Raw genomic sequence first — 22,983 nt, 5'->3', positions numbered from 1 at the left:
GAATTTGCTGAGTATTTGCTATCAGGTGTGAAGCAAACTTGTGTAAAACCTCGGAGTTCTATGAAGGAAGCTCGTCTCCTTCATAGATAGTACTTTGAAGGACATGATGAAGGAGTTGAACAGCCCTGGGGCATATGAGTTTTCAACAGTTCATTGGCTTCAGTGAAACTTGAATTGTTTCATCTCTTGCTACTTGAGGAGTCAGTGACAATGGAAGGATTCGAAAGTAAAATACTGCTGCCCCACTAAGTCAAGGTTGTATTCCCAGACCACTGGCCTGAAAGTAGAATTACCGGCCATGATCTTAAAAAGAGCTGGTTGGATGGCATCACCAACTCAATGGACATAAGTTTGAACAAACTCCAAGAGGTGGCAGAGGACGGGGAAGCCTGGCGTGCTGCAGTCCATGGGGTCGCAGAGTCAGACGTGACTTAGTGACTGAACAATCTTAAAATGACCTGTGCTCGTGTCCGTGGGTGGCTCTGGACACAGTTCGCCCTCCTGGGCATGCTGCCTCGGTGGGTATGGGAAAGGGAATTGGAAGGATCGAATTTGGGGGTTATTGTTCTCATGGTCCCCTCTATGAGGGACTGCAGTGCTCTCAGAGAACATTCTGGAAGTCTGCACCGTTTCTTTGCTGTTGCTCAGTCTCTCGAACCATTTCTTAATTATCTGTCTTTTCTTTAAAGTGATTTTTTTTTTTTTTTACAAAACAGATCTTTCTTTAAATCTCCCCCTGCCCACACACATACATACACTTGTTTATATCTCTTGAAAAACCATGTGTGTGCATTAGTTGCTCAGTCGTGTCTGATTCTTTGTGACCCCGTGGACTGTAGCCCCACCAGGCTCCTCCGTCCATGGGGATTCTCCAGGCAAGAATACTGGAGTGGGTAGCCATTCCCTTCTGCAGGGGATCTTCCCAACCCAGGGATCAAACCAGGGTCTCCTACATTGCAGGCAGGTTCTTTACCGTCTGAGCCACCAGGGAAGTTGAAAAACTGTTCGTACAAATACGAATAACATAAATAAGTGAAACAGCCGTCCATGATGCTTTCAGGAAAAGATGACTTCTGTGTTTAGACCTCCAGAGTAAGGCTCCCTGTGTGGGAAGGGGAGACCCAAAGCTGCACGTCCCGGACCCCTTAGCACCCTAGTAACTTGGCAGATGGATTTATCTAACAGCTGGCATGGAAGAGCATCACGAAACAGGAGACAGTGGGAAAGCCAGGATGAGAGCTTCTCTGCGTGTAAGACCTTCTGAGAAGAGGGCCTGACTGACACTGTCTCCATGCCTTCCCAGTGGTGGGGGCACATCCGATCTGGCGGGACGCTCTGGCTAAGGGATGGCCTCAAATGCATCAGTTCAGTTCAGTTCAGTTCAGTCCAGTCGCTCAGTCGTGTCCGACAGGGAACCCCAAATGCATGGGGGACAGCGCTTCTCTTCCCTGGGGACTCTGTCAGATGGCCCCTGAGGTTTCTGATGCTTTGTGGCCACAGACACCTCTGCCTTTGAGTCCGTCCCAGTCCCGTGACCCTGGGCCAGGGTCCTCCCCTGTAAGGTGGGATTGTAAGGTGGGATCCTAATGCTTGTTCTGATATGAGTCCGGAACAGCAGAGCTCCAGTAACTGCTCAGGCAGATGCCACGAGGCAACCCGCGTCTCAGCTTTGCTGGTGAACTTGCCTTGTCTTTCTGGCGCGGCTCTGAAGTCTGTGCTCATTGCCCGGCCCCAGCTGTGAACTCCAGAGCCCGCCGGGACAAGGAGGAGGACGGGTCGCTTCCACAGGTCACTGTTGCGGCCTCCCAGGCTGGGAAAGGCACACGGGAGCTGGGAGGGGACAGGCCAGGGGAGCTCTAGGAGTCCCTGGATATAAGGGTGCAACCAGGCAGGCTCCAAACACCCGGGCAGGCAGAACATCTGGAGTCCCTCACGGCCCGGCTGCTCAGAGGCTGCGTTTAGTCCTGCTCTGAGGGTGGAGGCTGTTTGCTCCGTGGCTGCCGGAGGGCGGAGGCCTGCAGAGCCTCTGGGTGCTGACCGTTGCATCCTTCCACTGTTGTTTCCCTTAATTATTTTCACTTATTTTGAAAAATGCATGTCTTGTTTTGTGCAAATTACGGTCATAAAACATCCTCACTGTAGAGAAGATAGATAAAGGAATCGTTGCAGAGTCAGTATAAGTCGCTCCTGGGCCCAGCCAGCCGAGAAGGTCGTCAGCGCTCGGTGTGTCTTCCTCCCCTGCGTCCGTGTCCTTCTGTCTCCCTGGCCATCCCGCTCGTCTCAGTGAGCATCGTCTGACACACATTTCCCCACGTCACAAGCATCCTTCGGAAAGTGTAATTTTTATGCTTGGTTATATTCCATCTAAAATAAGTATTATGACTTATATAACCAGTATCCTACCGTATGCCGTGTGCTTAGTCACTCAGTCGTGTCCAACTCTTTGTGACCCCACACACTACCCCACCCGGCTCCTCTGTCCATGGGGATTCTCCAGGCAAGAGTACTAGAGTGGGCTGTCATAACCTCCTTCAGGGGATCTTCCCAGCCTAGAGATTGAACCCAGGTCTCCTGCTTTGCAGGTGGATTCTTTACTGTCGGAGCCACCAGGGAAGCCCGAGAATACTGGAGTAGGTAGCCTATTCTTTCTCCAGGGGAATTTCCTGACCCATCCTATTGTAGGAAATAATATTGCTTTCAATTTTTCACTAATTACATTGCAATGCACCCTCTACATAATTTTTTAAAATTTATTTTATTAGTATTAGTGCTTAGAAAAGGACTTATTGGACCAAGTGGTATGTGTGTGTATTTATTAAATTGTTTATTTAAAGTCTCTACCACAGTTTTTAAAAATGACCACTTTATTCTCTAAAAGGGTTGTGCCAGTTCCCACTTATGGTCCTATATGAGACTATTTCCACTGTACTCATAACAACTCTGAGTGTTTCACTCTTTGAAGCTTTGCCATTGTGACAGGCAAAAATGGAATCTCATTTTTATTTCAGTAATTAGAGTGTTTCATTATACTTTTTTTTTGCTGTGAACCTATTTCAAGCAGTGGCCACTGTGACCTCTGGATCTTTTTCTTGCTTAGGCTTTCCTTCCCTGTTTGATCATACTTACTTCCCTGTCGCACTTGGCTGAGGCGTGTTGTATAAAGCCTAAGATCATCCCTCATTCTGTCTCCTCTCTCCTGCCTCGTTTTCTCTCTTGTCAGCGTGGCTCCCAGCTCTGCTTGTGTTTGGGAGTGTGACTCTGTGTCTACCTATGTAAACCACAGAACCTGTTTTTTTGTGATCAGTCTGCCCATCTCTTTTTTTGTAAGGGTTCAGTCAACGTTTGTTGAAAAAATAAATGTTGATTAAAGTCCTTTAAGGTCATAAAGAGAAAGTTAAGGTATCAGGAAGATAATCATTGTTGCAGATTTTAAATAGACGTATTACTATAGAGATATTTCTCCTAGTTTAAATACAAATTAATTAGAACTGCTGTTGAAAAAAGCATAGAAAAGACACTTAAATTATGTTTATCAGGGGAGGAGGATGGGGGAAGGGATCGTTAGGGAGTGTGGGGTGGATATGTCCCCACTTCTGTATTCCAGATAGCCAACAAGGATCTACTGTGTGGCACAGGGAACTCTGTTCAGTGTAATGTGGCCGCCTGGATGCGAGCGGGGTTTGGGGGAGAATGGTGTGGCTGAGTCCCTCCACTGTCCTTCTGAAACTACCACAACATTCTTAATCAGCTATACTCTGATATAAAATAAAAAGTTAGAAAGAGTGTTTCAAAGGTGGGTGTTGTATCTGGAATTCATAATCCAGATTAATATCATCCTTATAACCACTGGGCTGGGTGTGCACATTATCTCATGAGATGCTCACTGCAGCCTGCATCCTGGTGCTTTTTGTCCAGATAAGGATGGAGGATTAGAAAGAGGCTGGGAAACGTGCTCCAGGCACACAAATCTGCTTCCCCTCAACTTATCACCATATGATCTTTTTTTTTTCCCCTGGTATTTGCCTTAGCTCTTAATGTTAAATTCCTATGCAGGAAAAAAACAAACAAACAATATATGAAATATATATATGAAAGGATATAGTGATATGTCTCCTGTAAATGTAAAATGAAATCTAAAAATAAAAAAGGATATATGTTAAATAATGAAAATTATCACAATTGGCTCATTTATGTTACCACTCTTGAGTGAGAAAACCCCATAGGCGACAGTTATTATGCTCTTTTTGGCCGATTAAGATAAAGGACTAGAAAATCCAAGAGCTAAAACTCTAGCACCCAATTCTGTGCTTGGTGACCAGAATTCTTTCCATATTTGGCGACATCCAAGGGGCTGTGGTTCCAGATTCCAGATCGTTTCCTCACCCCAAGTATCAACTTCCTCGCCCGCGTCTCCCGATTTTTCCATCAGGCCTTCCCAAGTCTTTCCGTAGGGGTGTTCATGGAATTGGACTCTGGGAAGAAAAACCGTAATCTGCTGTTCAGCACAGATAAGTGCTGAGACATTTAGATAAAAGAAATGCCAAGGCCAAGTGAAATTATTTATTTTTAAAAGCACATCATAATCCAATCATAACATGAACATCAGGGCTGTTACTTCAAGTGACTTTGTTCAAGACAATGCATGTCAGTTTCTGGAGTGAGAACCAAAGAGCATTGCTGGTACATCCTGCAAAGAATTTGCACTCCTGAATCTTAACACAATGGCCTTCAAATCATTCAACCTTGAAGGTTTAACCTCTCTCCTCCTGTTATAAAATTATAGGGTAGCACATCAATTTTTTTTCAATTTAACAAGTATAGAAATAGAGTCCAATACCGAAGAGAAGTTTTCCCTCCCAACCACCCCCCTCCACAGGCCCCCAAGTTCATTAATGCAAATCATCAGCTGGTAGTAGCAGCTTCAGTGTCCGGGTCCCTCTGAACCCCATTGGGCCCTGTTGAGTTATTTTTTCGAGTTAACTGCAGGCGTGGGATGCTCACCTTTGAGGAAGAGGAAGCTGTTGAAACAACACTTGAGAATTTGTCAGCATAATTAGTTTGTATCTCAATGTGAGGTAGATTTCCCAGGACGTTGCTCCAAGTTAAAAATATATCTATATTAAATTACTGTGTGGTTTTATACTGCGAAGCCCCCCTGGGATCTGTGCTGTCTGCAGGTGTCCCCTCGGCGTGAAGGTGCATGGAGCCGGCTGGGCTTATCTTATGCCCAGGGAGGCCCCTGATCCGCTCATTTCTTCATTCTTAAAATAGACCCTTTGGGGAAAGGATTGGCCTTATCGCGCGGCCGAGGAAAGGGAGGCGGCGCTGCGCAGGCTGCGAGGGAAGCGGCCGGGCCTTGGGGCCGCGCCGCGGGGAAGGCGCCTCGCCCGGCCGGCTTCTCGGGAGCAGGGGAGCGGCTGCGGGCGTTCCTCCCGGGCCAGGTCCCTCCCTCAGAGGGAGCCGCCACGCCTTCCACTTCCCAGGGCTGGGGAGATGAAGCGGCTGGAATGTTCCTAACTGCTTGTTCGCTAATTTTATTCTTCACTCGAGTCACATCAGTTTTCCTTCTAGGACTCAACTCAGGAAATCCATAAAGTTTTTGTTTTCCAATTTATAACAGGTAGTGAATTATTTTTTTTTTTTTAAAGGTGGCCAGTTTTCCTCTGATGCACGTGTTCTTTTCTTTTGATTAAGAAATAAAGACAGTGAACGCTCAGTTATTCCCAGTCCTTTGTCTGCGTCGGGGCGGGACCTAAAACGATGCCCGGAGGCGCTTGCCGTGGAGGCCCCTGCCGTGGAGGCCCCCGGAGCCTCTGTGGGCAGGCCGGCCCTGCAGACCCCTGCTCGGGGGGTCTGGCTGCCCTCCATTTCTCTCAGTCTCACACTCAACGCTCCTTCCGTCCTCTTTCTTCCTCTCTGCTCTCCTTAACAACCCAGCAGGAGCTTTTTAAAACACAAAGCCCCCCAAACATCTCCAGTGCTCAGGAGTTCTCCCTGGACCAGCTTCCATTTACCCAGGCACGTCTGTCCTCCCAGGAAGCCTGGGACAGTGCAGGCTCTCAAGCTTTTCATCCGGGGTAAAGAGATAGAGACAAGGTTGACCAGGTAATCAAAAGCCGCAGCTGTGTGTCCACATTTGAGTTCTGTCTTTAACTTCTTCTTATGTGACCTCCTAGCGCTGGAAGCATATTCATACCCACATATAAAATAAAAGGTCTTCCCAGGTGGCACTAGTGGTAAAGAACCTGCCTACCTTGGCAGGAGACAAGAGACTGGATTTGATCACTGGGTTGGGAAGAGCCCCTGCAGCAGGAAGCGGCAACTCTCTCCAGTTTTCTTGTCTGGAGAATCCCATGGACAGAGGAGCCTGGTGGGCTACAGTCCATGGGGCTGCAGAGCTGGACACGTCTGAAGCAACTTAGCATGCATATAAAATAAGAATGTGGCCCAAGATCAAATACAAGTGACATTTTTGTTTTTGAAGATGTTATGTCTGTCATTCTGTTTTTATTGGTGCATAATTGCTTGACGATGTTATGTTGGTTTCTCTGTACGGCAAAGTGAATCAGCTATGAAAGTGTTAGTGAAAGTGTTAGTCGCTCAGTCGTGTCTGACTCTTCGCGACCCCATGGACTGTAGCCCGCCAGGCTCCTCTGTCCATGGGAATCTCCAGGCAGGAATCAGCTATATGTTTACATATATCCTCTTGAGCCTCCCTCCCACCTCACCCCTTTTCACGCCTCTAGGTCATCAGAGAGCCCGAGCTCAGCTCCCTGTGCTATAATGCAGAGTTCCCACTAGTTATCTGTTTTACACATGACTTTATGGGTTATCCATCCTGCCAGTTTGAGTTAACATGGAAAGTCTTGTTGATTTTACCTGTTCAGCCAAAGCCCCTGACTCTCTTCAGCCTGTGTTAAGCCTGGAAGAAGAGAAATAAAATCGACTTTGCTAGAGTAGCATCTCAGGGAAGAAAACCAGGCTGTGTTTTGGGGGCCTCCCTGGGAGTGAAGCTTCTGTTCTACCCCGAAGGCTATTCCCACTGACTCCCTGGCTCTTGGGAACACAGTCTTATTGTCGGCGTTTTTGATAAGAAGCTGGTTATGAAATAAGCACACACACACATATATGTATTTTTAAGCCTTGTTCTTTGGAGATGGAAAACATCTTTTTTTAGATCTCATGTTTACTGCTTTGGTAAACAGTAAAATGCTGCTGTGGCAATTACCTTGAGGATAAAGGGTTTGTAGACAGATACTTCCTGCGTCCACTTCCTGCACAGATAGCCAGCCCGACCAGAGACTCAGCGACGCAGAAAGAGCTCCGGATGGAAACTTCCTCTGCGAAGGCGTGGTTTGTTGCGCATTCTCTCTCCTCCAGAGTGGGGTGAGCCTCTCGCTGCAGGTTTGTCCGCAGAATTCACTGTGGAGAAGTGGGCGAAAATGTGATGTTTCCAAGGTCATGGCTTTAGACCCTGCCCTCATCCTTGGTCTTGTCTGTTGCCTGGATTTTACAAAGAGGAGTATAGCTAGATTAGACATTTCTGTGAGTAGGACTCCTGCTCTGTGGGGTCTTTGGTCCCCTTGAAATTATGGATTATGATGCATGAGTCTGTTTTTTTTTTTTAAACCTTTTCGCGGAGAGTCGGACACGACTGAGCGACTGAACTGAACTGAACAGCCAGTTAACAATGTTATGATAACTTTAGGTGAACAGCAAGGGACTCAGTAATCAACATGTATCCATTCTCCCCCCAGACTCCTGTCCCATCCAGGCTGCCACATGACACTGAGCAGAGTTCCCTGTGCCATACAGTAGGTCCCTGTTGGTTATCCATTTGAAAAATAGCAGAGTGTTCATGTCCATCCCAAACCCTCCACAATCCCTGCCCCCAGCAACTGTAAGTTTGTCCTCTCAGTGTATGAGTCCATGAGTCTCTTTTGGTTGATAAGTCTCTTTGAGATTCAATTGGAGGTTTACTTTTGGGTGGTTATTTAGATGTAAATGTCATTTTAGATTTTGGTTTCTTCAGTCAAGCAGAGATCACCCGATTTGGGTACAGAAATCTCAGCGCACAGATTGTTCTCTGTGCTGAATTGACACAGTTATTAAATTCCAGTGAATGCATTGTTTAGGTCCTTTGAACCAAAGAAAATAAAACCACAATACACAAACACTGAACAATAGGGAATCATCAATTTTCCACCTACAGGATATGTCCTTACCCACTGGCTTCTTTGTGGGGGAAAAAATATATCAAGTCAACAAACAGTAACACTGAACAATAAACTAAACAAAATAAACAGCACCTGAAAGCCACTCAACTCGAACCTTGGCAAAACCCCAGAGAGTGCTGTTTACATACTCAAAGCTTGGAAACCCACAGCTCCACCCTGATCTCCTGCAGGTCTCCGAAGGAATCAGAAAACTGAGCAGCTGTTAACTGTTGGGTCCTTTCATGCTGCAGTGCCTCCTTGGATGATCAGAAAGTGCCTGTGAGCTCTGAGTTGAAATGAACAAGAGGACAGTGTCCACTAGAGTCTATGTCCAGTGTGTATTCCATAGATGTTTGTGTCTGTCCAGGGAGAAACGAAGACTTTGTCTGATGACTTCAAGAAGCTGCCAGACGTGGTTACATGTAGTCCAGTTTCATGAAGATGCCAGTATATGAACATCAGTTCAGTTCAGTTCAGTTTAGTCGCTCAGTCGTGTCCGACTTTTTGCGACTCCATGGACTGTAGCACACCAGGCCTCCCTGTCCATCACCAACTCCCGGAGTTTAGTCAAACTCATGTCCATTGAGTCAGTGATGCCATCCAACCACCTCATCCTCTGTCATTCCCTTCTCCTCCCACCTTCAATCTTTCCCAGAATCAGGGTCTTTTCCAATGAGTCAGTTCTTCGTATCAGGTGGCCAAAGTATTGGAGTTTCAGCTTCAATATCAGTCCTTCCAATGAATACTCAGGACTGATTTCCTTTAGGATGGACTGGTTGGATTTCCTTGCAGTCCAGGGGACTCTCAAGAGTCTTCTCCAAAACCACTGTTCAAAAGCATCAATTATTCAGTGCTCAGCATACTCCAGTGATTTTATTCACACAGTCACTCAAAACACATATTTTGGTGGGATTGACGTGAAATTGTCCCCAGTGATATTTTTCTTTTCGAGACCCCCTTGTTTGTGTGCTTTTGCTCATCTTGTTGGAAGACGTGGTTACTGTCTCAGGAACCTCCTGTTTGAATGAAGATCTTTCTTCCTCTGAATTTGTTCCCCCTCCACCGTCTCTGTGAAGTATTGTTGCCTTTTAGTGAAACTCTGAGGTGCATCTCAACGTGTTTCCTTCCAGCTGCTGCCTCCCTGCCACTTCTGCTTATTTTTCACCAAACGACTTCTCCGAGCTCCTGAGTCTGTGTTGGTTCCGGCGCCATGGGAATCGTGGCTTTGTGGTGCTGGTGCAGAGCTGGTAGACTCGTCTTTGACCTCCTCTCTAAAAATCACCACTGCCTGCCTGACAGTGGCGGTTGGTTCTGTTCTGTTTTCTTCGGCCTGAATACAGGTGTAATAGACCCACTGGATAACATATCTTTTAAACAACACAATAGTGATAAAAACTTCATTCTTTTTCCCCATTTCCGAAGTAGTCACTGGAGGAATTGAGAAAATAATTTAGAAAAGGAAGTTAAATTCATCGCATCAGTCACATCCAACTCTGTGCGACCCCACGGACTGGAACCCTCCAGGCTCCTCTGTCCATGGGCTTCTCCAGGCAAGAATACTGGAGTGGGTTGCCATTTCTTCCTCCAGAGGAATCTTCCTGACCCAGGGATCGAACCTGGGTTTCCCCCATTGCAGCAGATTCTTTACTGTCTGAGCCACCAGGGAAGACCTGATATTACACATCCGGGGTCTTTTGAAGATTTTTTTTTTTGCCTTTTTTGTCTTCTTTTGTCTTTTTTTCCATGCACACAGACATATTCTTTGAAACTCATAATGAACTGGGGAAATGAAGCTCATTTAAATAGTCCTTCTTACGCTCCCTCCGTTCTCCAGGTTAGTGAAGAAAAGAGGACTCGCGCTGAATGCTTATGATCCCCTCCTGGAGATTAAAGCCCCATATCCCTCCCTGAGGACCCAGTGTCCTAGTACGAAGCAGACCTGATGGCTGGGGCAGAACCTTGTTCCCGTATGCCATAGCAAGGGCACACCACTTTTTCTGTGCCTCAGTTTCCTTATCTGTAGAGTGGATTCAGCAGTGCTGAAAACACCCTTGGTGCTGCTGGAAGGATCCAGAAGCTTAATACAGTCATGCTTCCCAGGCGGCACTAGTGTTCAAGGACCTGCCTGCCAGTCCTGGAGACTAAGAGATGTGGGTTCGATCCCTGGGTCAGGAAGATTCCCCTGGAGGAGGGCATGGCAACTCACTCCAGTATTCTTGCCTGGAGACTCCCCATGGACAGAGGAGCCTGGTGGGCTGCAGTCCATGGGGTCACAAAGAGTCAAACGTGACTGCAGCAGCTCAGCTTGTGTTTGAACAGTAGTGTGTTTTTGTGATCAAATCGGTGTGAGCTCGTTTTGGTTATTAATCCTAGTCTCGTTCTTATTATCTAGTGTACTGTCGTATCTTGCTTGCTTTGTTTGAAGTAATCTGTTCTTGATTGTGTTTGTTTCTGCTGTTCATCTTTGACTGGATTCCTCCAGTAGACCTCGGATATTTGTAGCTTATTCTGAAGAGGTGAGAGTACTTCCCTCCCTGTTACCGGTTTCTTTCTCGTACCATTCCTTTGAGGACAGTAGAATAAATATAATAGAGTCACTGTTGTCAGTCCATTTAGGAGTTCAAGCAAAATATTAACCAATCTTTCAGCAGTTGAAGTCAGAAATTCAGCAGTTTTGAGGATCCAAAGAGAAAACCAAGCTGGAGGGCTGTAAGATGCTCCTGTCTCCTCCCTCTCCTTTCCTCTGGCCTGCGCCATTGGATGAATGATTGATGAATGAGTGTGTTTCTCAGTGAGGGGCCACCGCTGGTCTCTGGAGTGGTCCTAGTGTGAAAGGAGTCCAGTGCTCTTTCAAAACCGACTACTTTGGCTGACACGTTCTTTAGAAGAAAGTAGACATCTACCGAATTGCCAGTTGGTGTTCATGATTAGGGATCTATGGAACCTCATTGAAGAATAGAAACTCTCAAACTCTGCTTGTTAAAGTTCGGCCCTCTATACCCTAAGTTACACGGCTAGTGCCGTGTAATCTTTTATCTGGTAATAATGTCTGCTGAATAAGTAAATGAGGATCAGCCTGGATGATAAATGCATGGCTGAGTGCACTAATCAGTGAGCTGATAAAGCCATAGAGGATTAATTCATTTAATTCAGTGAGTAGTTATTGGCTTCCCTGGTGGCTCAGTTGTAAAGAGTCAGCTGGCCAATGCGGGAGATGTAGGAGATGAGGGTTTGATTCCTGGGTCGGGAAGATCCCCTGAAGAAGGAAATGGCAACCCACTGCAGTATTCTTGCCTAGGAAAACCCATGAACAGAGGAGCCTAGCAGGCTACAGTCCATAGGGTCCCAAAGAGTCTAACCTGAATACAAAGCATTGTGTTAATTGCCTCCGAGAAGTTAGGGAACAAGTTGTACCTCTTGATCAGAAGACAAAATCATTACTATGTCTTGGGACCAATGCCTTGCATGCTCCTGTGTCCAGTTTGAATGCCTGATGTTAGACAGTTATCTTAAGGAATCTTCTTGGGCTTGGGAAGGTGGGATGATTGTGTGGGTTGCCCAGGACATAGGGGGATTTTGAATATTTGTGAGCACATGTCCTTTAAATGCATGTGTCTGTTCTGGGGCATGGTTGGAGGTGCTTCTGAGTGAAAACTGGAAGCAGAAATACAGTTCCCAGTGCCTGCGTTTTGTTAAACGACACTGGTTTGGTTAAGGCTGAACCAAGCAGCAGTTTCACTTTTGCTGAGTGGCAGCACCTACTCGTGTTTCTGCAAGGTTTGCAGCAGCTCATCTAAATGTTCAGTTCTCACAATCTACTGGGCAAATACCCCTCCTGGGCACACAGTCATAAAATGTTGTGTTCAATGGATTAGGATGGGCACCGTTTGTTTTTCTTCTTCTGTTAACTGCAGTTACTCTTGAGAAATTTTGTTGAAGCTGTAACTTGATCCCTTAAACATGTGTGCTGATATCCTATGTACGGTTCACACTAAGGGTTTCCGTATTCATTGATGAGTCAGGTAGCCCTTCCAGTACTGTAGTTATTATGTAATTGACCTGTGCCGTGGATATAATGTGGGGAACATTTTCATAAATAGCTAATAAGTTCTTTGTATTCAATTGCAAGATAATCTGCTTTATGAGAAAGATTAATACCAATTAGCAACCAGTTTATCTAAGCCAGGTAATAAAGTTGGATTCCATACTGAAATTTCAAGTTTAGCTAATGTATTCATAGTGTAATGAGCTTTACTGGTTCAAGTATTATATGTAAGCCAAGGAAAATGTGATCTTTCCTAAAACATACAGAATTTGGTTATCTTGGTAAGATTTTTAAAATGAACTTCCAACCTAGTAATTTTTCCATCTTAAGAATTTGGCTCACTGCCGTTTCTCGACTGTCTAGCACATGAAATGCTGACTCGTAAATATTTGCTGAATGAATGAACACAAGAATAAATGACCACGGGGGCACTAAAAGATTTCCCTGAGGGCAGCATGTCTTTGGCAGTTTACATGATTAAAAGAGGTCTGACTTGGTCTCTATCCTAGCAAACACTACAGTCTAGTTTTTAAGGAGTTGAAGAGAAGGAAACAGCTTTTATTTTGGAGTTTAAAATGTTGGACGAAACTTGATTGACCATTGAGGAGTCCAGTGTTTCTCAACCCATTTATCCATTGGGTCAGGGAATTGCTCATTGTCTTTAGGATAATCAAAAGGAATGCCGAAGAGAACTAGGATTTTGTTTGTGAAAGAGTGTATATGAAGTGGCTTCCCAGGTGACTCAGTGGTAAAGAATTCGCCTGCCAATGCAGGAGACACAGGAGGCGCAGGTTTGATCCCTGGGTTGGGAAGATGCCCTGGAATAGGAGATGACAACCCAGTCCAGTGTTCTTGCCTGGAGAATCCCACGGTCAGAAGAGCCTGGCGGGCTAGTCTGTGGGTCACAAAGGGTCGCACATGACTAAGCAACTAAGCACAGCACAGCATATATAAAATAGATAAAACGGCAAAGATAGAGACCTACCATGTTGCACAGGGCACTATATTCAATATCTTGTAATGGAAAAGAATCTGAAAAAGCATAGATGTATGTATATGTGTATAACTGAATCACTTTGCTGAACATCTGACACGAACACAACATTGCAAATCACTCTGCTTCTATCGTAACTTGACAAATTTGCCCATAAATGTTGGCTGGAAAAACATACTAAAGAAATTAGGTTTTAATTTGTCTAATTAAATTAAAATTTTTCTGTTTTTTTTTCTTCAACTTGTAACTTTCTTTTCAAACAAATGTTGAGAGATTTAAAGATGTTTGTTAAAACACCCCCCCATATCATCAAGACTTGAATTAAAATGTAAATCAGACATTTTTACCCCAAGTGGTACAAGAGACACATTTTCCCAAGCATAAAAATCAAGGCATGGTCAGACAAAGGAGTTTATATGAAAAATTTTGCAAAATTAGTTTTGTTCTGAAAAATATAAGCTGTCTGGTTGCTGCAAGCTGGGAGTTAACCTTCAAGCCCTTTTAGAAGGTGCCCTATAAGGCAATTAATAGGCCACGTAACACTTTGAAATGGCAAAAAGTTTGTTAAAAACAATATCTATATGTAGTCTGTTAGTGTTCTAGGGCTTCCATGAAAATCACCACAAACTAGGGGTTTAAAATACAGAAATGTATTGTCTTGGAGTTTAGGAGACCTGAAGTCCAAAATCAAGATGTCCCAGGGTTGGTTCTGAGAGCTCTGTGAAAAAATCCATTCCATGCCTCCGATCCAACTCTGGGCGGTCGTCCACAATCCTTACCTTCCTGGAAATATAGCTACATCATGTTCATCTCTGCCTCTGTCTTGACATCACCTTATTTGAGTCTCTGTCCTTCTTGGTCTTTTTAAAAGATGCTCTCCTTGGATTTAGGGTCTTTGCTAATCTAGTCCAATCTCATCTGTATCCTTAATTACATCTGGAAAGATCCTATTTCCAAATAAGATCACATTATGAAGTTCCAGTTGGGTTTGGGGGCCACTCTTTAGGTAGGAAGGCGACAAATCAGGTTTCCAGGTGGATCTTCTCTTCTGCATGTTGCCTGCCTACTAGAAGAGGTTTACTCAGTGGTAAAGCCTACAACTGAAGCACTGATGCTGGGATTCTTGTATGCATGCTTAGGTAGGAATCAGTCAAGTGTCCATACCAATTTGGAATGGGTAAATGCAATTTGTTTCACTGAAAAAAATATACGACTTCACAGCATGGATGTCAGCCATCCCATGGTTCAATCAAGTATGATGATCAAAACAGAAATCACTGTCAGGCAAAGTGTAAACTCTGCAACTGTTTCAGTTTCACAAGATACAGGGTTTGAAGTTGTGGTTTCCCTGACCTCATCGTTTCACTTGGTAAATGTCGAGAAATGTGACAAGGCTAGGGCAGCCCACGCCAGCCATCAGAGTCACATGGGCACTGACTTAGCCAGCCCCCATCATCCTGCCTGCCCAGTCTAGACTGATGGATGAGCGCACTGTTTGCATCTTATAAAAGAATGACTCATGCGGCTTTCCCCATATGTCCTTGAGTTGAACCTGCCCTCCTCTAAGGCATAAGATGGCATCATAAACTGACTCTCAGGTGCTGGGGTTTCTTTTCTGTCTTCTGTCTGTTTATCTGCTGAGGTTTTATGCATAAAGGATTTGGAACCAGAAGCAAGGTCTACCCCTGAATCCTGCCGTCGCATCATATGAAACGGGTCTGACCCTAAGTGAAACTGAGCTTCATCTTATCATGGACATTGAAGGCTCTGCAAGACTTCCTTGGGGAAGAAATGCAAATTTAAATCAAGACCAATTGGGAGACTTAGGTCATGCTGTTAGTGTGTGACCTGGTCTACTTCAAGTACACAGAGTGGTGACTCCGGGCTGAAAAGCTGACCAGCTCAAGTGACTGTAGCGGCAGCCCATCTCCACCTTGCCTGAAAGCTCCCAGGGAGACTGGGAGAATTGGACTGTGGGATCCCTTGCTGGCATCAGTTCAGTTCAGTTCAATTCAGTCGCTCAGTCGTGTCCGACTCTTTATGGCTCCATGAATCGGAGCATGGCAGGCCTCCCTGTCCATCACCAACTCCCGGAGTTCACTCAAACTCATGTCCATTGAGTCGGTGATGCCATCCAGCCATCTCATCCTCTGTCGTCCCCTTCTCCCACCTTCAATCTTTCCCAGCATCAGAGTCTTTTCCAATGAGTCAACTTTTCACATCAGGTGGCCGAAGTATTGGAGTTTTAGCTTCAACATGAGTCCATCAGCTTGGCTGCAGATACCGAGATGGCCTGCATCCCTGTGATGCAGGAGTTGGTCTGTTTGCTTTCCTCTCAGTCTTCCTGCCCTGTGATCTTACCTGCTCATGGCAGGAGGAGGCGGTGTGTGAAGCAAGTAAGTGCAAAGCCTGAAGGCAAGACCCCGAGGCCAGGACCCATTGTCCTGGCAGTGACGTCCCTACGTGATGTGTACCCTCTACCGTGTCCCTCTGTCATGCTGTTACTAGAGGCCAGCATGAGCAAGATACACCCTGGAGATTCAGCTTTGCTGGGCAGATGCTGATTGCAGCCATGAAATTAAAAGACGCTTACTCCTTGGAAGGAAAGTTATGACCAGCCTAGATAGCATATTAAAAAGCAGAAACATTACTTTGCCAACCAAGGTCCGTCTAGTCAAGGCTCTGGTTTTTCCCGTGGTCATGTATGGATGTGAGAGTTGGACTGTGAAGAAAGCTGATCACCGAAGAATTGATGCTTTTGAACTGTGGTGTTGGAGAAGACTCTTGAGAGTCCCTTGGACTGCAAGGAGATCCAACCAGTCCATTCTAAAGGAGATCGATCCTGGGTGTTCATTGGAAGGACTGATGCTAAAGCTGAAACTGCAATACTTTGGCCACCTCATGCGACGAGTTGACTCACTGGAAAAGACTCTGATGCTGGGAGCGATTGGGGGCAGGAGGAGACGGGGACGACAGAGAATGAGATGGCTGGATGGCATCACTGACTCGATGGACATGAGTTTGAGTGAACTCCGGGAGTTGGTGATGGACAGGGAGGCCTTTCGTGTTGTGGTTCATGGGGTTGCTAAGAGTCGGACAAGACTGAGTGACTGAACTGAACTGAACTGAACTGGGCACATGCAGACCCAGCCCTGAGCACTTGTGACTTACCTTCTGGAGAAAGAGAAACTTGGTTCAAGGGAGAAAGAGGATGCCCTGTTAAGGTGAGCTGTTCCGAGAGCTGTCTTTGGTCATCATGAAGACTGGAAGAAAATCCTGGGGGAGATAAGTTTACTCAGAACATGCTGAGTGAATCTTTTCCTTTTTTCCTTTTCTTTTTCACTTTTAAAAACATCTGAGTTACAGTCACACTAGTGGAGAGGTTGGGCTTCCCAGGTGGCACTAGTGGTAAAGAACCCGCCTGCCAGTACAAGAGATGTAAGAGACGTGGGTTCGATCCCTGGGTTGGGAAGATCCCCTGGAGAAGGACATGACAACCCACCCCAGTAACCTTGCCTGGAGAGTTGCATGGACAGAGGAGCCTGGTGGGCTTCAGTCCATAAGGTCGAAAAGAAACATGACTGAAATAACTTAGCACAGTGGAAAAGTTAGTTACATAGGACATCTGTCCTTCCTATTACGTAACATATGCACTTAAATATTTTCCTTTTTTAAATGCCGTATGTGGGGTATGTGATGCACCCACGTTGGTTTTTCATCAATTCTAAGGTTCAGAGGGTTTCACCTTTATCTGTTCATTGTTATTATCTTAGATATAGATAACCCAATGACTCTGTATAAACTGATGCTAAAGAGGCGTATGGGCTGAGCAATAAGTTAAATGACCTCAGAGTGTGTCTTGAAAGTGTCGTGAAAGTGATTTTCAGTTGTAGGTGGTTAATGTCCTGAATCGAAATGAAAGTGTTGGTTTCTCAGTCGTGTCTGACTCTTTGTGACACTGTGGACTGTAGCCCGCCAGGCTCCTCTTTCTGTGGGATTTCCTAGGCAAGAATACTGGAGTGGGTAGCCATTCCCTTCTCCAGGGGATCTTCCTAAGACAGAGATTGAAACCAGGTTTCCTGCGTTGGGAGATGGATTTTTTTTTACCATCTGAGCCACCCTAACCACTCATGAATTTACATGGGGCGGGCTTGGTTAACTCAATCGGTTATAGCATTTGCTGATAAAGGCAAGATCACAGGTTTGCTCCACATGAAAGCTAATAACTTCTCAGAGATAAAAAAGAAAAATCTCCTTTCGGTGACCACAAGCTGCCTCTTTCATGCAAATACCCACTGTGGTTGGAAAGGAGGATCTGAGTGCAAGACAGGGGCCAGCTCTGTGCACCTATGCCTCTTGTTGGATAAAGAAATAGAAAAAGGGGAGACAGAAAAACACCCAAGTTGTGTTTCTACCAGCAGCGTGTGTGTTCCTGCATGAAATCAACTCTCTCCAACTTCCCTCGAGCTAGTAATTTCATTGAAAATCATCCCAAATGATGTTTCACGCTAATAACCTCCATTTGAGCAAACCAAGGCCAAAGTTAATTACCTGAGTTATCGGCACAGCCATGACCCACCTGCCCCCTTCCCCCCCCCGCCCAGGACTTCGTCATCACCACACATCTGCAGAAAAGAGGCCGTTTAGGTGGAATTCAAATCTGGTTGTTTAGTCTACGCGGAGGGGGGAAGGACTCTGTCTCTTTAATGTTTATAACGGTTGGCCAGAGCTTGCTGGGTGAAGGTTAATAGCTCTCCAGTTGAAGCAGTTGTGTGCCCAGATGGGTTATCAGGGCTGAACACTCGTTACAAGATTAATCTCATTTCCGACAAGACTTCCCTTTCCTTCAACTGATTTTTGCCCAGCCATTGGAGCTGTCATCGGCCGTTAAAAGAAGGGTGGATTGCCCTGGGATATTCGTGCTGGTATGCGCTGAAACAATGCAGAGCGGTGTCCTATCTCAGGGAACATCTTTAGGAGAACACATTTCGGGGGTGTTACGAAGGCCAAGCGCTCAGAAACAGTGGGGACCATCGGACCCCTTAGGCTGACACAAAGGTGCAAAGCCCTTGCAGCTGTTCCCTCCCAGCAGACCCTTGCTTCTAAGATGCCCAGTGACACTTAGGGCTTTGTTCACTGCCAAAGATGTAAAAAACAATGGTCTGGTGATCACATCTGCATTCTTCAGCCCCCACCTAAGCGATGAGTTCTGTTTGCCGCGTCCACGCTGAGTTCTCTGGCACTGGACACTGTAATTCCTGTGCACATTCAAGCTTCTGTTTAATTTCCGGGAGTCCAGGTACCGTCCTCACATATGTGCCTAAAAGCAGTAGGCAGGTTTTTGATTTATTGTGACAAATAGCTTCAGGGCCATTTGGTTTGTCTGGAGCGATTCTACCAAAAGTATGGCAAGAGGACGTAGTCTTCTTATCCCTTTGGGTTTGGCTGGTGGGAATCAACTCTTCTGTGTATCCTGATGAGCCTCTGAGCCGCGGACTGCGGATGCTGGGGGTGTGGGACGCAGGACGGGCAGGCGCGCCCCGAGTTCTCTGTCCAGCGGGGGGCTGGCAGGTAGGACACTGCAGAACAGTGATGGCGCGACTGGAGAGCGGAGGGGGCAGCAAGCAGGGGAGAGCGCGTGCTGGCGGGGGTGGGGGCTCCGGTCTGGACGAGATGCTGGGGGAGGCTGTCCGGCGGAGATCCGAAGGCAATGCGAGGACAAGGCTGGCTGTCCCAGGGAAGTGTCGTGGGCGGAGCGTGGGCGAAGACCCTGGGGCAGAGACAGGCTTGGTGATCTGAAGGTCGCGACCCTACTTATGCAGCTGCGGGCAGAGAGCCTTGAACCCACAGCGGCTGGTGTTCCCTGGGGTGAGCTGTGGAAAGGCTGGCTCTTTTCTTGAGGTTCCTCAGAGGCAGAGGAGCATTCTACCTAAAGGAGAGGTCCACCTGCTTCAGCTGAGGTCAGGTTCAGTCTTGTCCCAGGTCCCTCTGTGTTAGGTGTGAAGAGATGGGAATGCCTTGGCTATGGTGTGAAAGTCACTCAGTCTTGTCCGACTCTTGGAGACCCCCTGGACTGTATACAGTCTGTGCCATTCTCCAGGCCAGAATCCTGGAGTGGGTAGCCTTTCCCTTTTCCAGGGGATCTTCCCAACCCGGGGATTGAACCCAGGTCTCCTGCATTTGCAGACAGATTCGTTACCCGCTGAGCCACAAGGGAAGCCTGCCGTGGCCGTGGGGTACCAGTGAAATGGGGACGACGCCCTTTTCAGGAGTCAGAGTTACAGGTATGGAGAGAAAGTTAAGTGATATAGGTTACCTTCCCTTCTTACATCGCATTTGTGATACATTGGCTCTTTTCACGGGCTGGGATTGTTTTTAATACTGTTTCGTTGCCTGCATTTCAAGATGCCTTTGTAGCTACTTCAGTTCTAGGCAGTTTGACTGAGTGTGTTCAGCGGTCAAACCCGTGCCCTTTGGATCCAGCGACTGGGTCAGAATTCTGGTGTTTACTGGCGATGGGCTCTAGGCAGCTTATTTCATTAGCTGAGGCTCAGTGTCTGCATCTTTAAAATGGGATTGTGAGCTCCTGCCTAAAAGGGTGACAAGCAGGTTATATGCATGAATTCACACAGGCACCTGTTGTAAGGGATAGACACCTTCTGATCCTGCCATTCGGGTTGTTAAAATCCTACATTGCCTATTTGTTTAGTCGCTCAGTCACATCCAACTCTTTGCGACCCCCGTGGACTGCAGCACACCAGGCTTCCCTGTCCTTCACCGTCTCCTGGGGCTTGATCGATAGTATTTACCAGCGCATTGCCTATAGTATTTATCTTACTTAAAGCCATTCATTTCACTGAGAAAAGGGAGCGTAAATTATCATTGTCTACAGATATTTTTGTTGGTTAGAGACTTCTTGTCACAAAGTTTTCTCAAAAAAAATACAAACTGTTGAGCTAAGTTTTTCATTTCACCCTGTTCTAATTTTTATTCTGAAAATAAGGGCTGCATACTTACCACCTTCCCCACAGACAGGAATCTCATTGTATTTCAGTGGCCCTTTAAGGGTAAGTGCTTTATCTGCCTCACAAACTACCACGTGACTTAAAGAGATTTTTCAGCCCACAAGAAGCACATGGTTTTCAGGGCGAAAAGCTGAGGCAAAGGAGAGGTGGAAGTTTGAGTTGTTGGTGCAGTGTCTCTTTGAGGCCCCGACCTGACCAACTGCAGGGCACTGCTGGGTAGGGGCCAGACCCCCCCAGGGACCCAGCAGGCTCTGATGCTGAAGGTCACCTGATCCAAACAGAAGATACAGTGTCCAGAGATGCTTGGCCAATACTCCTGCCCTCTCTGAGCACCCATGAAGGTCACACTAAAGTGGAATCCAACCTTGTGTGTGCTGTCCTACTTCTTGGCCTTTCCTCCTGAGAAATTCTTCATTTTCCCTTCAAGAGATCTTCTCAGGAATACATGGGGCTCCCCTGGTAGCTCAGTTGATAAAGAATCCGCCTGCAATACAGGAGAGCCTGGATCGATTCCTGGGTCAGATACACAGTTCATTTCCTGTGTTGAACACAAAAGCGGTGAGGGCCTTGAAGGAGGTGGACTTGAGCAGACTGAGGAAATTCTCAGGCATGACCATTTTTGTGAGTGAATTCCAGGACCAAAAATGGAACTTAGCTCTTACAGTTAATCCCTGGATGACTCATACGTGGGCAAGCATTGCCCCTCCCAGGATTCTCTGCCATTTATCGGAAGGAAATACTCCTGAAAAGATAGATTTGCTTATGAGTAAACTTTTAGCCATTTTTCTTTAGGTCCACACTCATGTCAGTCTGGGAAAATAACAATCACTGGGCTTGTTTTTTCCAGCTTATTTCCTCCTTTGATGTCGTATGTATATATGAATATTCATTGTTGTTTAGTTGCTAAGTCATGTCCAACTCTTTGGAACCCCATGCACTGCAGCCTGCCAGGCTCCTCTGTCCGTGGGATTTCCCACGCAAGAATACTGGAGTGGGTTGCCATTTACTCCTCCAGGGGATCTTCCCGACCCAGGAATCAATCACACATCTCCTGCATTGATGGGTGAATTCTCTATAGTCTGAGCCACCAGGGAACCCTGTATATATATGAGTATGTTGTTGTTCGGTCCCTCAGTCGTGTCTGAACTTTGCCAACCCATGGACTGCAGCATACGAGGCTTCACTGTCCTTCACCAACTCCTGGAGCTTGCTCAAACTCATGTCCATTGAGTTGGTGATGCCATCCAACCATCTCATCCTCTGTCGTCCCATTCTCCTCCTGCCCTCAGTCTTTCCCAGCATCAGGGTCTTTTCTATATATGAGTGTAAATAAACATAAGTAAAATATTTATACCTGTTTAGATCCAAACTCGTTTGCTTTACATACTTGAAATGTAAGTGAACTTTAAGATAGTATCTGTACCATACATTTAAATATGTCATTTCAGAAAGTAATAATATTCCCAAACCACATCTCCCTCACTACACTATTTTCTCCCACCCACAAAGTGAGAGATATTTGCTCCTTGGCATTTATAGATGCTCCTGAATTTTTGGCACTCCCAAACCTGAGTCAATTTCCCATATGTCATGATAGGATTGAGTTTCAATCATTACAATTTCACTACTCTCTGGTATCTAAAATAATTGTTTTCTTATTTAAAATACTCTCTGAAAAAAGAGAGTAAATTCTACAATTTACATATGTAGAATTAAGTGTAGCAGGATCATGTTAAAATGAAAAGACAGTGGGCTCAGTGTCCCAGAGGACAGAGAAGATGAACCAGGGGCCTTACTAAGAAACATGACCCCGCTCAACCCTCTACTGCCTGGACAGTTGAGTGACACCAAGATGGGGCTGCAGTGATTGGAAGGCAAAGTTGGGAAGTTGCTCACGGTGGCCACGTTCAGGATAGCGTGTGCTCGTGTCCTTTGTGCTGGGCTTGTGGCAATGAAGACAGAGTCATGTACCTAACATTTTAGAGGTGACCAGAATCTCCTTACTCACCCCGAGCAGCCTGGGGTGCATGCAGAGGAGGAAACTCAGCTTCCTGGAGGTGTCAGATCATGGGTTCAGAGCTCCCCCTGAAATGGCTGCAGTTAAGTTCCAGGATCAGGACCTCTGTCCTTCCCACTGAGAGAGTCCGAGACCTGCATCTTCCACCACTGCTCCTAGAAATTCATGATGGGGCCCACAGCCGGTCCTCTCGGACCCTCGCGATGGGGCCCACAGCTGGTCCTCCCGGACCCTCGCGATGGGGCCCACAGCCGGTCCTCCCGGACCCTCGCGATGGGGCCCACAGCCGGTCCTCCTGGACCCTCGCGATGGGGCCCACAGCTGCACCTCCTGGTTCACGGGCATGGCAGGCGCCCTGCAGTGGATCCATCTGCCCTTTTGGTATCATGTTTCTGAAACACAGACTTGGGTGCTCACCTGCAGGAGATCCTTCCCCAGCTCCCCATGACAAAGGCCACGCTGCTCAGCGTGGCGGATGGGTCCATTCCAGTCTCAGCCCAAGGGCCCTCTGTGTCCTGCCACCCACTACCCTGGGGCCGTGGGTCGGATGCTCCAGTGTGGTGGGGACTTCTTCCGGGCTTTGCTCATGTGTGATGATGAGGACCTCTACATCCTCCAGGGCCATCCTCCCAGCTCCAGGGTCGTTTCACTGTGAGGTTGCTTGCTTTATTCCTAACAGACCTGCC

The 22,983-nt window shown here is 46.5% G+C and overlaps 1 protein-coding gene across 5 annotated transcripts in view; it reads left to right on the top strand.

Annotated features, from left to right (window-relative positions):
* ERG (ETS transcription factor ERG) overlaps window positions 1-22,983 on the top strand; it is a 323,869-nt gene that overhangs the window by 192,143 nt on the left and 108,743 nt on the right. Inside the window, exon 1 of one of the 5 annotated variants that reach the window (XM_055416393.2) lies at window positions 17,176-18,826. The exons of 3 other annotated variants lie outside the window; for them this stretch is intronic. In XM_055416393.2, coding sequence (XP_055272368.2) covers window positions 18,758-18,826 — 69 coding nt within the window. In that variant the 5' untranslated portion in view covers window positions 17,176-18,757. Of the gene's footprint in view, window positions 1-17,175; window positions 18,827-22,983 lie in introns of those variants that run through there. One more of the 5 variants, XM_055416401.2, reaches the window with a different exon arrangement.

The sequence above is a fragment of the Moschus berezovskii genome, chromosome 1 (assembly GCF_049115385.1).
Source record: "Moschus berezovskii isolate FMDL1 chromosome 1, NW_MosBer_1.0, whole genome shotgun sequence".
NCBI classification, from domain to species: Eukaryota; Metazoa; Chordata; class Mammalia; order Artiodactyla; family Moschidae; genus Moschus; species Moschus berezovskii.
Note: the sequence above shows the minus strand (reverse complement) of the source record. Positions and strands in the feature narration are given on the sequence as shown.